Source organism: Hoplias malabaricus, chromosome 18, assembly GCF_029633855.1.
Source record: "Hoplias malabaricus isolate fHopMal1 chromosome 18, fHopMal1.hap1, whole genome shotgun sequence".
NCBI classification, from domain to species: Eukaryota; Metazoa; Chordata; class Actinopteri; order Characiformes; family Erythrinidae; genus Hoplias; species Hoplias malabaricus.
In genome coordinates, this window is record NC_089817.1 from 25,786,316 (window position 1) to 25,801,777 (window position 15,462).

General features: G+C 41.5%; 1 protein-coding gene across 1 annotated transcript in view; it reads right to left on the reverse strand.

Annotated features, from left to right (window-relative positions):
* Positions 1-15,462, reverse strand: part of cntnap3 (contactin associated protein family member 3) — a 192,631-nt gene that overhangs the window by 78,170 nt on the left and 98,999 nt on the right. Inside the window, exons 8-10 of the mRNA XM_066650672.1 lie at positions 12,577-12,838; positions 12,080-12,223; positions 9,785-9,956 (exon numbers count right to left, since the gene is read on the reverse strand). Coding sequence (XP_066506769.1) covers positions 9,785-9,956; positions 12,080-12,223; positions 12,577-12,838 — 578 coding nt within the window. The remainder of the gene's footprint in view (positions 1-9,784; positions 9,957-12,079; positions 12,224-12,576; positions 12,839-15,462) is intronic.

Genomic DNA, 15,462 nt, shown 5'->3' on the forward strand with positions numbered 1-15,462 from the left:
GACACTTTTGAGTCACCAATCCAGCTATAAATGTGTGTTTGGACCGTGGGCGGAAACAGAAGCACACAGAGGAAACCCACGCGGACACAGGGAGAACACATCACACTCCTCACTAACAGTCACCCGGAGGACACCCACGCAGACACAGGGAGAACACACCACACTCCTCACAGACAGTCACCCGGAGGAAACCCATGCGGACACAGGGAGAACACACCACACTCCTCACTGACAGTCACCCGGAGGAAACCCACGCAGACACAGGGAGAACACACCACACTCCTCACTGACAGTTACCCGGAGGAAACCCACGCAGACACAGGGAGAACACACCACACTCCTCACAGACAGTCACCCGGAGGAAACCCACGCAGACACAGGGAGAACACACCACACTCCTCACAGACAGTCACCCGGAGGAAACCCACACAGACACAGGGAGAACACACCACACTCCTCACAGACAGTCACCCGGAGGAAACCCATGCGGACACAGGGAGAACACACCACACTCCTCACTGACAGTCACCCGGAGGAAACCCACGCAGACACAGGGAGAACACACCACACTCCTCACAGACAGTCACATGGAGGAAACCCACACAGACACAGGGAGAACACACCACACTCCTCACTGACAGTCACCCGGAGCGGGACTCAAACCCACAACCTCCAGGCCCCTGGAGCTGTGTGACTGTGCCACCGTGCCACCCACCAATATTATACTGCTGTCTGAAAATAGCTGAAATCCAACAATACATAGTCTTTCTCAAACCTCTACTTTACATACTTTGAAAATGAGTAGTTAAGTCTAATGCATTGTTGTTGTCTATAAATAATATTTTCCTATAAATGCAAAACCTTTCAAAGACATACAGTAATTCAGATTAGAGCAAAGCACTATGTGTTTCCAGTAGTAATAGGCCACTGTAAATTCACAGAGATATCCTGGAGAAGCCTGTTAATTATCATAATGTGACAGTCATTTCAGAAGCCTTTAGATACTAGCGAATGTAGCAGAAAGCTTTCAGTTTTCAGAAACCCAAACACACACAAAAAAAGTCACCGTAAGAACATTTTGAAAGCTCAGATGAGATATTTTTCCCTGCTATGGGCTAGGCTGTAACATCCTGCCCTGATGTGCCCTTGTCGGTCAGTTTTGCTTTGTAACCCATGTGTTGCTGCACCATGTGATTTTTTTCTTTGTTTCTGTCACTCTACCCTTGCCCCTCTCTAGCCTCGCCTGTGTCGTGCCTGACACCTGGCAGTGGTCACTGTGACTGACAGTTCCCAGGTGTTCACTGCCTCCTGCCCTGTGTATTTATACCCATTGCCTTTGTCTTGCTCTTTGTCTTGCATTGTGTTGTTATGCTGTCTGCATCTTAGCTGTTTGTTCCTGCATCTTTCTTTAGGCTACTATTTGTGTTCTTAGTAGTTACTTGTTTCGTTTTCTCAGCTCAGTTTGTAGCTTTTTTGAAACTTATATCTTACAAGTTTACGTAGGCTTTAGCAATGAGACGTAGCAATGAGTTCCTATAGATATGAATTATTAAATTCAGTGGCGACTGGCCAAATCGTTTAGGGGTAGTAGCCATGACGATGTCTATCGTGACTTGTTCAATGGGTAAATTAGGAGGTAGCTATCTTGACAATTGTCCAAATTAATCAAGAAACTCACTTGACACTGTCATCTAACATCGAGGAGTTTTATTTTTCTGGCCACATCATGTAGCAATACCACAAGTAACCTCTAGAACTTTCAATTTATCTTTATATTCTACAGTACTTGTGGACAGCTATATCCAGGAGTTCATTATAAAGGTCTCCTTAAATAAAGATACTTTGCTTCTATAGTGACCAAATATAAACAAATAAACTGTAATTTAGTTGCCCTCACAAATATTTTGAAGAGAGAAATTCAGCTTTAAAATGAATCATATTAAATTCAGAATATTTCTCAATCTCACTCTAATTTGATTCAATCTACAGATAACATTTTATTTCAGGTGCAGCAGATCCAGTATAAAGAGTATTATGGAGTTTTTCTTGCCACATGCCTTCCGCTTGCTCGCAATGTGCTTTGATTCAAATGATCTGTTCTGATACTAATTATGTAAAGCTGCTTTGTGACAACATCAGTTGAAAAAAAGCGCTATGTGAATAAATTTGATTTGATTTAATTTGATTTAACAGTGGCGATACCGACCAGATAGCTAGCTGCTCCAGTTATCCCTACAGGGTTGTGCATGAAATTAATCGATGTCCTATTCCTATAAATTGCATTACGTAGTGAGGAATGTAGGGAATAGAGTAGGTGGCCATTTAGAACATGCCTCAGGTTACGTATGACGAAAGCACCTGGGCGTGCCCTCCAGTACCCCAATCACCCAAAAAGTGGCAGGGGCTATACTCAACAAAACCTAATGCTGAGTGGATTGTGAAACTCAGAGGTGGGACAAACCATCTGGCATAGCTCAGTTATTACTGTGGTAGAATGAGAGAGAACTAATTTCCTCCCTTTCCCTTTTGGTAGTGCGTCGTCATCTCTCTAATGAAAGAACAGCCCCAGATTAAATTTAACAGTACTAGACTGCAGTGACAGAAATAGCCTTGCTTTTGCTTGTATACATACATGCGTGTATTCTGAATACGTTCTGCTCCCATTCACTGATATGAGTTTTTTAAGGAGCATTTCCCAAGATCTCGAGTCTAAATTCACCCCTGTTCCACATTTTTCTTTATTTGTTTTTGGGACTGTGATGGAGGCACTTATTTTAGAATGAGTTTATTTTTACAAAAACAGTGAAGCTGATAAGGTTCAACATTAAACAGCTCATGTTTGCACTATATTCATTGAAATGCAGGTCTAAGTAGATTAATATATCTCTATATTTTACCTACTTAGAATGCGTCTGTAAAACACACGGAAGTGTGTTCCCACAGACACCGCTCCCCATGGGACGCTTTTAACATATCACTCCCTTCATTTTCTTTGACACGCTGCAGGGTGCAGCAATCTGTATTTACTGGGCTAGCGATTGAAGCCTCGTAACTATAAGGAGAAACAGACAAGCGTATAGCAGTGTGTGTCTGGCAGGGGAAAAAGTGTAGACGAGGCAGTATTCTCCCTCTTTTTCTGGGTAATATTCGCTCTCCCTGCATCACTTAGTCAGCAGCGCTGTCAGGACGTTACCTCTTCATCATATTTTTCCTGTTTAGTGTTCCGCGATCTATGCCTTTCTGATAGGCTACACATTATTCTATGACTTGCAGCTATGCCTGGGGGTTGGGGTGGCACAGTGTATAACGCTTCTACCCTCCATGCAGCAGTTTTTATTTTATTTATTGAATGCTGATTACAACTGATGTTGTCATAAAGCAGCTTTTACAGAATTTACCAGGCCCTATTTTACACTTTTTACCGGGTCCTAGCCCCAAGTGAGGGAGCAAATACAACAAGATATAACTCCCTCAGAGAACCAAGACTCAAAATGAGAACCCATATAGAACAGACAGAGTTATAATGAGTGTACAGTACACTATAACAGAGGTATCTGGGCTCGGGCTGGGGTGGGCATGAGGCTTTAAACCTCAAACACTCAACAGATGAATATAATACTATGGTACTGGGCTTAGCAATTCATTTACACCAACTAGACTCTAGCCAATAGCCACGGTTACTGCCTTCATTTGGAAGAATTGTTAAGACAAGTGACATGCAAATGACCCTGTCCAGCTCCACGGTGTCATAACGCTTTATTTGAGGCTCTGTGCTCTTTCTGGAACTTCTTTTGCTCGAGTCGCCCTCAAATAGCATCATGATTCAGTGAAGAACCTACTATTCTTTGGCTCCATCTGAGAACTAGTTTTCTGGTTTTGGAACCAATTTATGTTGACACCTTCTGTCTTGGTTCTTTTGCTTATTTTCTCCTTTGTGTATTTGGCTATGTTTATTCTATCCCCGTCTTCTATGTGTTTCCTGTTTACTTACTCCACGTCTCCTCATGTCTACCCTAGCCACGCCCCTTTCTGGTGTCACTCGTTTGTTAATGTTTAAAAGCCCCGTCCTTTGTTGGTCATCTTTGATGTTAACGTTGCGCTGTGGTTAGTATTTCCTGTGTTTTACTGACACGTTGTTCCATTTCCCTTTGCTATTCTCTTTCTGTGTCTCTCTCGTGTTTCTTTAAGTCTGGCTTCTCATCTTTGTTCTTGCTCTTCCGCTTCTGTGCTGTCTTTCCGTCCCTTGTTTCTCCCTTACACCTTTTTCTTTGTTGTTCTCTCGTTGGGTTTCTGTTTTAGTCTACTTCTCTCGTAACCCATACTGGTCCTCTGTGTATCTCCCTCACTCTGTTCGCTCTAATTGTGTTTATATGTTTAGTTTCCTTTCATCTCCTAGCATCCCTCTGTCTTCATAAGTTTAGTTCTTCTCAGTTCTATAGCAGTTTTATAAAGCCTTCAATTTTAGTCCTGAAATAATCAAATCCGGAACTTTAATCCAAGTTTCAGGCCAGAATTTTGCAATAACTCATTGGTATGACACTGTATCTGGCTATTCAGGTGCATTAGCTATAGTGTTATAATAGACGGACGATCTAAAATCCAGGGCAGTTCTTAGTTTGTTTCCCTGTTTAAGTTGTTACCTTATATCACTGTGTCTTTCCTTTTTCTACTTGTGTATATTCTCCAGTTCACACCCTGACACGGTCTCAGTGGTCAGCTGCTGGCTGAGACCCCCCAGCACATGCAGGGTTCCTAACTCAGGTGGGAAAAGCCCACTCTACCAATGAAACTGGAACATTCTGAAACATTGTTAAAATGGAAGTCACTCAGAAAAGTATGGCACGGTGGTGCAGCAGATAGTTTCACTCCGGGTGACTGTCTGTGAGGAGTGTGGTGTGTTCTCCCTGTGTCTGCATGGGTTTCCTCCCGGTGCGCCAATTTCCTCCCATGATCCAACAACACACATTGGTAGGTGGATTGGCGACTCCAAAGTGTCTATTGGTGTGAGTGTGTGAGTGATTCCCAGTGATTCCGGGTAGGCTCCGGACACTACGCAACCCTGAACTGGACAAGCATTTACGGACAATTAATGAATGAAAGAAGTCACTCAGGATAAGAGCACCTGCTCAATGCCATATAATGTAAAAAATAGTGTGTCTTATGAGCAAGAGTCATATTTCTTCATGCCTCAGAACTGATTGGCTACTCGTTACAAAGCAATATCATATGGACGTGTTCGTCTGAATAAAAACGAACAAACCAGACGACCCAGGAAGCTGCAAAGCCTTAACATGATTACAGAGGTTTAAGAATTGCGTGTGGATGATATATTTTCCACTTCTCCAGAAGGTTCTTTGATCTCTTGGTTGTAAGAAGAAGAGGCCTGGTCCGGGGGAGATAGTGATGCATGCTCCACGGTAATGCCTCCTTTGTCCATGGCTGTGGGCTCGAAAGTGTGGGGCGTGCAGTCATCCCAGAATGCACTGCTCCACTATGGGCGGCACTATTATTTTGAGAAGAAGAAAAAAAAATTCTTTTGGAGCTAATAACCCTTACAGTTCTTGGTCCTGTGTCGTGTGGAGGAGACTGCACCCACCTCCTTCCATCTCTCTCTCTCTCTCCTGATCTCTTCCTCTCTCATGCGCTCTCTTGCCTGAAGACTCAATAACCCCCCCCTTTAATGAGAGAAGAGAACTGCTGGGATGATTTCAAGCCTAACTTTCGCGCTCCCAAGAACGCAATAATGCCAGTGGAAACCCAGTCCCGTTTTATATTCTGTTTCTAACAGCTGCTGCCAGCTGCCGAGACCCTGGCTTCTGTTATGTGCTGCTTTCACATGACTTACAACAAAGTGCTTGCACACAGCACACTTTAATGATGGCGAAAAGAAAGAGCTTTCGCACATTTGATGCCATTTTGGCTCTAGGCTTGAGTCGATGGATGGTATGATGAGATGATTAAGAGACTAAGCGTAGTCCATTTGGTGCCCTATAAAATCTGTTTTATTTTTTGTCGCCCAAATCCTATTTTATTTTTTATGCCAATTTCATATATTTATATATATTTTAGCATGCAACATCATCTACGAAATACAAAAACAACAACACAAGAGCACTACAGTGTTTATTGATTTTTTTATTATTATTACCCTATCCTCAAAGTTCTGTAACCACTTCATCTTGATCAGGGTTCGCTCTGGGTTCAGAGCCTAGCTGCAATCACTGGACACAAAGCAGGTCCACATCCTGGTCAAAGCACTTTTTTAATTTATACGGTGTGTATCAGTGGAATAATGGTCTTTCAGGCTTTTGGTTTCATGATCATTGGCTCTGCAGTGAATAAACTACTGTATCTTTTAGTATGAGGTCATTTTACAGCCTGAAAAATTGATTTATATCTGTTCAACTGAACCAAACACTCGCACGATTTTATTATTTCAGCATAAAATATGTGTATCAAGGTAAAGGTTTAACAAAATGTAATAGGATCATAACATACTGTTATTAACCTTAAAATTACAGCTTCAAAATACATCATTGTGATTTTTCACTGATCTGTAACAGGGAGTAGAACCTCTGTTATTGCTACTCCAGTCTCAGCACAGAAGAAACTGCACTATGTAACTTTTGGAGGAGGGTAGGCAAACACCCCCTTCCTCCTTGATTTCAATGCAGTGCTGTAATTGTGATTTACCCTTGTCCTGGAGCACAATCTAATCCTTTAAGACCACGGTACAACAGTACACAAAGTCTTTGGATGTTAATGCACGTGAGCTAGGGCTGGACGATATGGCCACAATTAATATCATGATATATTTCTTACTTTTGGTCGATACAATATATTTTTGATATCGATAGGAACAGTATAAAAGCCACTGAAAATCTTCCAAGATCAAACAATACATCACAATCAAATATTAACCCATTGGCTTTGTCAATATTAATATTTTTAAACTAAAAAAAAAAATTAAAAAAAAATTCAGTGCTCTGAACTGACGACAGAGCCCTGTAACGAACGGCAGTAAGTGACAGATGTTGTACATAATGTATTTTGAAATATTGAAAATGTGTTTAAAAATCATATAATTGTTATTGAAAAATGTTAGGGGCGGCACGGTGGCGCAGCAGGTAGGTGTCGCAGTCACACAGCTCCAGGGGCCTGGAGGTTGTGGGTTCGATTCCCGCTCCGGGTGACTGTCTGTGAGGAGTGTGGTGTGTTCTCCCTGTGTCTGCGTGGGTTTCCTCCGGGTGACTGTCTGTGAGGAGTGTGGTGTGTTCTCCCTGTGTCTGCGTGGGTTTCCTCCAGGTGACTGTCTGTGAGGAGTGTGGTGTGTTCTCCCTGTGTCTGCGTGGGTTTCCTCCCACAGTCCAAAACCACACGTTGGTAGGTGCATTGGCGACTCAAAAGTGTCCGTAGGTGTGAGTGTGTGAGTGAATGTGTGTGTGTCTGTGTTGCCCTGTGAAGGACTGGCACCCCCTCCAGGGTGTATTACCACCTTGCGCCCAATGATTCCAGGAAGGCTCTGGACCCACCGCGACCCTGAACTGGATAAGCGCTTACAGATAATGAATGAATGAATAAAAAATGTTATATTACAACATGCATATATTGATTGTCCAGTCCTACATGGAGTGTGTGAGTAAGGACATGCAATTTGATGATGGTTCCTTACTGTTTTACCTGACAATCCAAAACTCTTCTGTCAAACTGAAAGAGATATGTTTGAAAGCTCTTGGAAAGGGACGATGAAAAATGTGGCGCTACAGTGAAAACCACATCATGCTACAGGCACTGGCTCTAGATTAGAAGATGTGTGTGTTAATGCGGTGTAGCAGTTCTTATGTCTGATTACTCTGTGTAACCCAGCCTTGCACTCGGAAATGAAAGTGAACACTTGGCTGTGATTGGACGTACACAGATGAGGGGGGAGTACAATGCTAATGATTCTCTGTATTATTCAATAATTGGAGCAAAATCAGAGTGGGAAAAAATGGTGGTGTGGTTTTACTTTACAGTTTGTGGGTTTGTAGGTTTTGTTTCTGTTTAATAAAGTATTTTGACTCGCGACTACGCTTGCTTCCCTCACCTCCTACAAAGTGTGACAAACACATCATGACACAATCTGTTTCACGCAAACTGTTGAACAACAAATGAAAATATTTCACAGTCTATGTCCCATAAATGCTGTTAAAACAATATAACCCATAAATGAAAGGGAACATGTGCAAAAAAAGTACTTTTTTTGCATGTGCACAATAATCTGGGGACCTGGAGCCTACCAACACACAAACTGTGAAACTAGACCCCCCCAGTCAATGATTTACCAGTGAATATGCCATAAAATAAGCAGTTCTGACTTTGTGTTGCTTCTAACGTAGACTGCAGATTATTTGATTTGTCCCGCCTCCTCATCTAAGTCTCTCCAATCACAGCGCTCGACCTGTGTTTATGTGAAAGACAAGGTTAAACAGAGACAAGGAAAAACAAGAGGATTGAACAAAATTGGGGGAAACAAGAACGTAGAAGAAACAAAATCCAAGCAAAAATGAGTAAAAAACCATAGCTTCCTGGGCTCTCGCGCTAAACTGAGCTGTGGTTCATTATCGTTTAAAGGAACAGGCGCTGAAACTGATCATTCTGAACAGGGCAGGGTAAACAGGGGGAGAGGGCTGCTGTGTTGTTTGTTCCTTGTGGCATTTTGACCCAAAAATGTCACAGACATTTCCTTTAAACCTCAGAACTGTGTTCAGTTCCCTGTGCCCTGGCCTTTCTTTAATGTAGAGTCCAGATCTAAACTCAGAGCTGGACAAAAACAGGGAAAATATTTCTTAAACAGAGAATTGGAGCCTGAACGCAGAGGCACTTTGAGAGCTAACACATCTATTACTGCAGAGAATGTCACCATGGTTATGTCCAAACTCCAGCATCCGCTGAACAATAACTTCAAATTTCACATGGGATGCTGCACCGTGCCTGTCGCTGATTCTACTTCTGCGCCAATTGCTTGGTCCAAGTAATCCATTTACCTTTCTTCAAAGCTTACAACAAATAAATTGTAGCTGTCGAGAAGGAACATCAACACGAGCAAAGCTCCTATATGGAACTTTTGAAAGGAAAAAAGTTTGACGGGTGGAAGGAAGGAAAAAAAACAAAAACAAAAAAACAAAAAAACAAGATGTATCTTCCACTGGAGACAAGCTGAAAGATTTCTTTTTTTCACATTAGAGCAGTAAAGCTGAGGCTGGAGACATGATGACGGCACTTTCAAAATGAAGAAAGGACATGGACAGTGGGTCTTGAAAAAATAAGATGTGGAAATGGATTTATTTCTATTGATCCCACTGAGAAAGTATAATTCATTAAGAACGGCTTCCTCCCACTGCTTCTAGTCGGCTGCATTAATATTCGGCACTAATGCGTTGCCTAATTAATGAAGCGCAACATTACATTTGCATGACGAAGCTGAATGCATCTATTTACAGAGATGGGAGAAGTAGGTTGAGAAGTTCTGCAGAAGCTCAGTCGAGCCCTTCCAACAAAGAACTCTACGTGTGAAATGTTGAAACACCTCTTAAGCCTGAAATTACACGCTGCGATGCCCTTTGTTTAAAATAAACAGTCAATAAAGCATTTGTTCTGTTTACCAGGCTGTAATTTTCCATTTCAACACATACTCACACCGAGGCTAAGGAGGGAGCGCTACAAAATGAAAATGGCTGATATATACTTCTTCGTTACAATCGCTCAACTCTAAAGCAGGTAAAATGGGTAAAATGGCTCCTACCTGTCCATTATGCCGCACAAGTCTATGTGGAGGTCACTGAAGTTGCCGATTAGCATCTGCTGCACCTTGATCAGATCCACTAAGCTGGTGTCTAAATGGATAAGCCGCATGCAGCCTTGGAAAACGCTGTAGGGGTTTCTACAGCCGCCCAAGTCTTCTGTGCCTGGACATCCTGTGGACCAAATGGAATTGATGATACAGAGGGTTTCAAACAGGCAATTTTACACACACACACACACACACACACACACACACACACACACACACACACACACGTTTCCTATAGGAGAGGATACTGTGAAAACAAAAAAGCAAAAAATCAAATAATATGTGATGCGTGTGTGTGAAACTACAAAAGCTTTAAAGACTTTAAAAAGCCCATAAAGTTCAGTGCCTGACAGATGAAGATCAGAGACATACAATAGTTTCATTCATATTCAATCAGAGATCTGGAGAAACTAGGTTGTCAACAGGAAAATAGTTTATTGTGGAGAGTGGCATTTGCTGTTCATTTGAAAATTCAAATGTTTCGTAGCAAATGGTGAGAAAAAATCTTCAGAATTTTATAAAAAGTGTGTTTTGATTACAATTATGAACTTCGCCTTTAAGAAGCTGTTCTGATTTTGCTCCAATTCTGACGTCAGGTGCAGAGATTTTAGAATTGTACCATGCCCTTGTTGGAGCTTCTCCAATCACAAATTCTGGACTGGCGTTTACATGAGTGCACACAGATGTGGCTAAACCATGTAAAACAAACAAAAATAAAAATGAGAACAGAGGTGCGCTGAAGATTGGCTCATTATTATTTAAAGGAACAGGCGCTCAGATTGGCTGTTTGGAACAGACCCATAAAAAAACACATTAAGACCCCAGGGAAAATTTTTTGCAATCATGGACATGTAACAAACACCTAAGTAGCCTATAGTTCACTGTGTATGCTGTTTTACAGTAGATCCTTCAGTAACTGAATACCACTGCAAGAACTTCTTAGTTGTCTGCTGAGCTCTTCCGCCTACACCCATTTAAACAAATATTTCCTTCATACACATTTATTTAAAATGTTTTATTTATACTGCACATGCAGCTATCTATAATAGTGGACAAAAGTATGAGGTAGTAGCATTCCTGAATCCGGAATTTCTGTCACAGACCCCAGTTGTATTAGGAATAAATCGTCACAGGTCCTGATATAATGTAGGGTGTTCGTGTGATTTAAAGGCTCATACTGGCAAATCTCATTTTGTATGTGATCCTCAGCTGCGTGTGCTTTGGGCTGAGGGTGAAAAAACGCAGTGTGACGCCAGAGACCAGAGTAGGGCTTTGACACCATCCTCAGTGAGGCTCAGAGACGCTGTTAGCACTCCCTCCAATTACAGAGCTAAAGGTAATTAAACCACATGCTCTCTCTCTCTCTCTAGGAGTGAGTGGAGTGGAAGAGACGCAGGGAGACCAATTCTCTCCCAAGCAGCCGGAGCCATGAATGAGCGGCTGTGTTTTCCAAGAACAGAGGAGGGCTGCCGGAATTGGACAAGACGAGCTGCTATGGCATTGATGGATTAAGGCTAGCAACTCTGCTTCAGTTCAACAAAGCTATCGGGTTTTTTGAAGGTCTAAAGCAAAAGCAGAAGAATGCTAATGCTAGCTGCCAGTGATGGGGACTCATGTCTTTGACTCGTGACTCAATTGACATTCAAGCCTCTAATTTACTGACTTATTATTTGACTCAATTCACATTTGACTCAGTTGAGAATAGACTCCAAGTGATTTATGTCTCAAACGGGACTCTATTCCCAGTGACTCATACTGTGTAGACTCAAAATTATCCATGACTCAACTTAGATTTGTTTTCCAATGATTCATTATTCAACTTGGACTCATTACCAAGTGACTCATGCTTTAACTTGGACGTAATTCCCAGTGACTCATGGTTCAACTTGGATTAGATTCCTAGCAACTTGTGTCTCAGCAAGGACTCAATTCCCAGTGGCTCATGACTCAATTTGGATTCTTTTCTAGTGAATCATAATTGGACTTGATTCCCATTGACTCATGACTTGATTCAGACTCTGTTCCCAGGGACTCATGATCCAGATCTCAATTCCAAGTGACTCATTAATCAACTAGGACTTGATTCCCAGTAATTACAATTCAACTTTGACAGAGTTTGGACTCGTTTACCTGTGACCCATGACTCAAATTGAATTCAAACTGATTTCCAGTGACTCATAACTCAAATCTGAATCTTGAAGCAACTCAGGAAAATGTCAGTTAGTGGTATACTGGAGTTTACTTTACCTCCTAAAAAGATATGGCTTGCTGGCATCACAGGGAAGGAGGTGGTGGTTGTGGATGCATCTGCCTTGTCCACTGCCAGGACCAGACGCCCTCGCCGGACGCTAAGTTCCACTGAGTGCCACTGTCCGTCATTCAGTGCCGAACCTGCAACAGATATTTAGCATCTGAAATGTTTGTTCACATTTGGAAACCTTAGTTTGCTACTACATCTACTAATATTTACTATATATACTAATATAATAACAAAACTTCAATTCCTCCCAAAGGTAGAAGATAAAGACTCCAGACATCACAGTTTCAGTGCTCCATGGCTCAGTACTAGGGCCCTTATACCCTTCTGGCTGACATGTGTCACTGAGCAACTAGTGTCCAGCTGCTCCATAGCATCCATTTCATTTCAAAATTTTCTGTGGACCTTATGTAAGCCATGTGTGAACACCTGAACCTCTTTAAAGACCTTGAGGTAGCTTCATAGAACATATCAGTGAAGCTCTGACCTGCTGAGATGTCCAACAAGACCCTCCCAGCCTTGTGGATCTGTAGCCGTGCCTTGGCCTCACTGAGGTAAAGCCACAGTGCCCCTGCTTGGTGCTGGAGGTCAAAAGTCATCAGCAATCCTGCCTTGTTCCACGTCCGGAACTGAAGAGTGACGGTCACACTGTCCCGTGACACTGCCCATGGCAACTGTAAGAAGCTCTGTGGACCAGCGAAAGTCACCGGAACATCAACAGCCTCAGAGCATGTGAATGTGACATTGCCCTGCAAAACAACCACATCAAACATGCATAAAAAACCAATTCCTTTTAATTTTGTAAATTAATTAATAACCACTAAGATGATATACAGCTCATCCCAGGTACTATAAATTACTATTAATTAATGAATTCTGTCATTCTGTGTAATTGCTTCTCCCTGTTCTGGGTCACAGTGAGGTCCTGAGCCTACACAGAGTCATTGAGTGCAGGCAGGGACACCCCCAGGCCTCTCAGCAGCTCACACACTTTCCAGTATATCGTCACTCTGCAAGGAAAATCATGTATCTCCCAAAATAGTAACTTTACAGGAGAAGGAAAAACATCTTAACTTTCAATGGAAGTCAATGTAAAACCAATCCGTGATGTAGTAAACTAAAAATCCACAAAAATAGAGATACTTGTTTTTCACTGGACAGCGACAATATATTTATAAGATGGTGTGGCCCAAGCCCCTAGAGGATGGATGTAGGGGCTCGCTAAAGCCTTGCCACTGGCTGTGCCCTGGGGGTAAGAGCCGGGGAAGAAACCAGAGCCTTGATGCAGGAGGCAGACTGAAGCTGGTCATGCTTCTCCTCAATCTTCTCAGCCGTTTATACCCATTACCAACTCACTACCAGGGGTTTCTCACTGAGGCTGAGGAGATTAATGTGGCCAGAGTTTGCCTCCTGGGTTGAGGCTGTATCTGTATCTGTTATCTGTAACTGCTTGTCCAATTCAGGGTGGCGGTGGGTCCGCAGCCCACCTGGAATCTCTGGGCACAAGGTGGGAACACACCCTGGAGGGGGCGCCAGTCCTTTACAGGGCAACACACACACACACACACACTTCACACACAATCTTGTTTCATGAATGTATTTATAACATGAATGTAAGTATAGCAGGTGTTATGAATACTTTACACAAACTTTAAATGGAACCTTCCATATGTGTTCCTTCATAGTTTTAATGTCTTCCATATTCATTTACAATGTAAAAAATAAAACAAAAACAAAGAAAAACCATTGAATTAGAAGATGTGTCCAAACTTTGACTGGTGCTGTTCATTCACAATATGTGGAAAATGGCCCAAAACAAAGGAAACCCTCCCTAAGTGGGTGTGTCCAAACATTTGACTGGTACTTTAAGACTTTTTCTGCCGTAGAAAGCCGTACAATGTACAGACTTGTGAATACAGGACTCTTTGCAAGTGATAAGCCATTACTCGTGCAAACAGATATCTGAAAGTAAATTACTCAGGATGTGAATTATGATGTTTGCTGTGTAAATTATGCATACCCCCCCACCCCACAAGCACACACACATACACACCCTGAGTCTGGGCTGATTAAGACCATGATTAACAGAATTTGTAATTGGCTTAACCTCTAATTCCCCAGTGAACAGAACTAACGGAGAAAAACAAGCAGTGAGCATTGGATGTGTGCTCTGTACTAGTCCACGCCTAAGATGATTCAAAGAAACAAACAGCAGCTAATGATGTTTAACGATAAAGAAACTCGATTAAGGCAACCTGTGTAATGTAATTCTCGACAAATAATGCAAAAACATTCATTCAAACGACATATGGATTGCATTATTAAATTTGTTAAGTCTTATTTGTCACTGACATTTCCAACGTTTTTAAAGCCCCACAGTGACTCCTTTGTTACACTTTTTAAAACATTGTAAATGTTTAAGCCACACAAGTTGTAGAAGGCAACACTAACACACTTTAAAGATGCTATTTGAGACCGTGTTGAATTATACACTGACCAGCCATAACATTCTGACAAAGCAATATTTTACCTAGTGTTGCTTTTAATAAAAAAACTAATAAAACCGATCAATAACCCAAAGTGCTTATACACTTCTTTGTTGTTATTACAGTATAAAAATAATATGCTCACACTATTGAAGTTTGCTTGAAAACATACCTTTATCTCTGAGTACAAAATGTATATACACTTATGTTTGCCTTTTCCCAGCTGAAATACATACACAATTTCTGCTTTGATATTTTTTTTCCTAGTTCTACTCGGAGCGAATAAAAGCACAGATGTGCTGTTTCCATGCTTGCCATTCTATGTGCAAGATCACAATGATTCACCAGAGGCTTGGGCTGTGGCAGACTTGTGTTGTTCTGATAGAGGAAACCTGATTCAAAGTGTAAGATGTTCTTCGACTGTTATACGGGTTCTAATGTTCAGAATCTTGTCGAATGTAGCAGGCTTTACAGAGCCTAGTCCAACAGCTTGCTTTTTCTCTGATGGTAATATAACAACCAACTGGAAGAGCTTTAGTGTGACATATTTATTTATAATTAAAAAGGTATGTTAAAAATTCTAAAAGTTCTACCACTTTTATTATAATATATATTATAATAAATATTAATATTATAACACTATATCTCCAAAATTTGTAGAATATTTATTTTAATCTGTATAAAGAAGCATTACTGTTAAGCGGTCACACACGATTAGAAACAATAAAAGATTTCAGTGTTTCATAATGGGGAGACTTATCCTCTGTTAGCCATATTAGCATTTTTGTCATAGGATCTATTGGAAAACGGTTAGCACATTAGACCCCAATGCATTTCTCTGCTCTTGTGACTTAATCTAAGAGTGGGTTAGTTGTCCCCATATATGA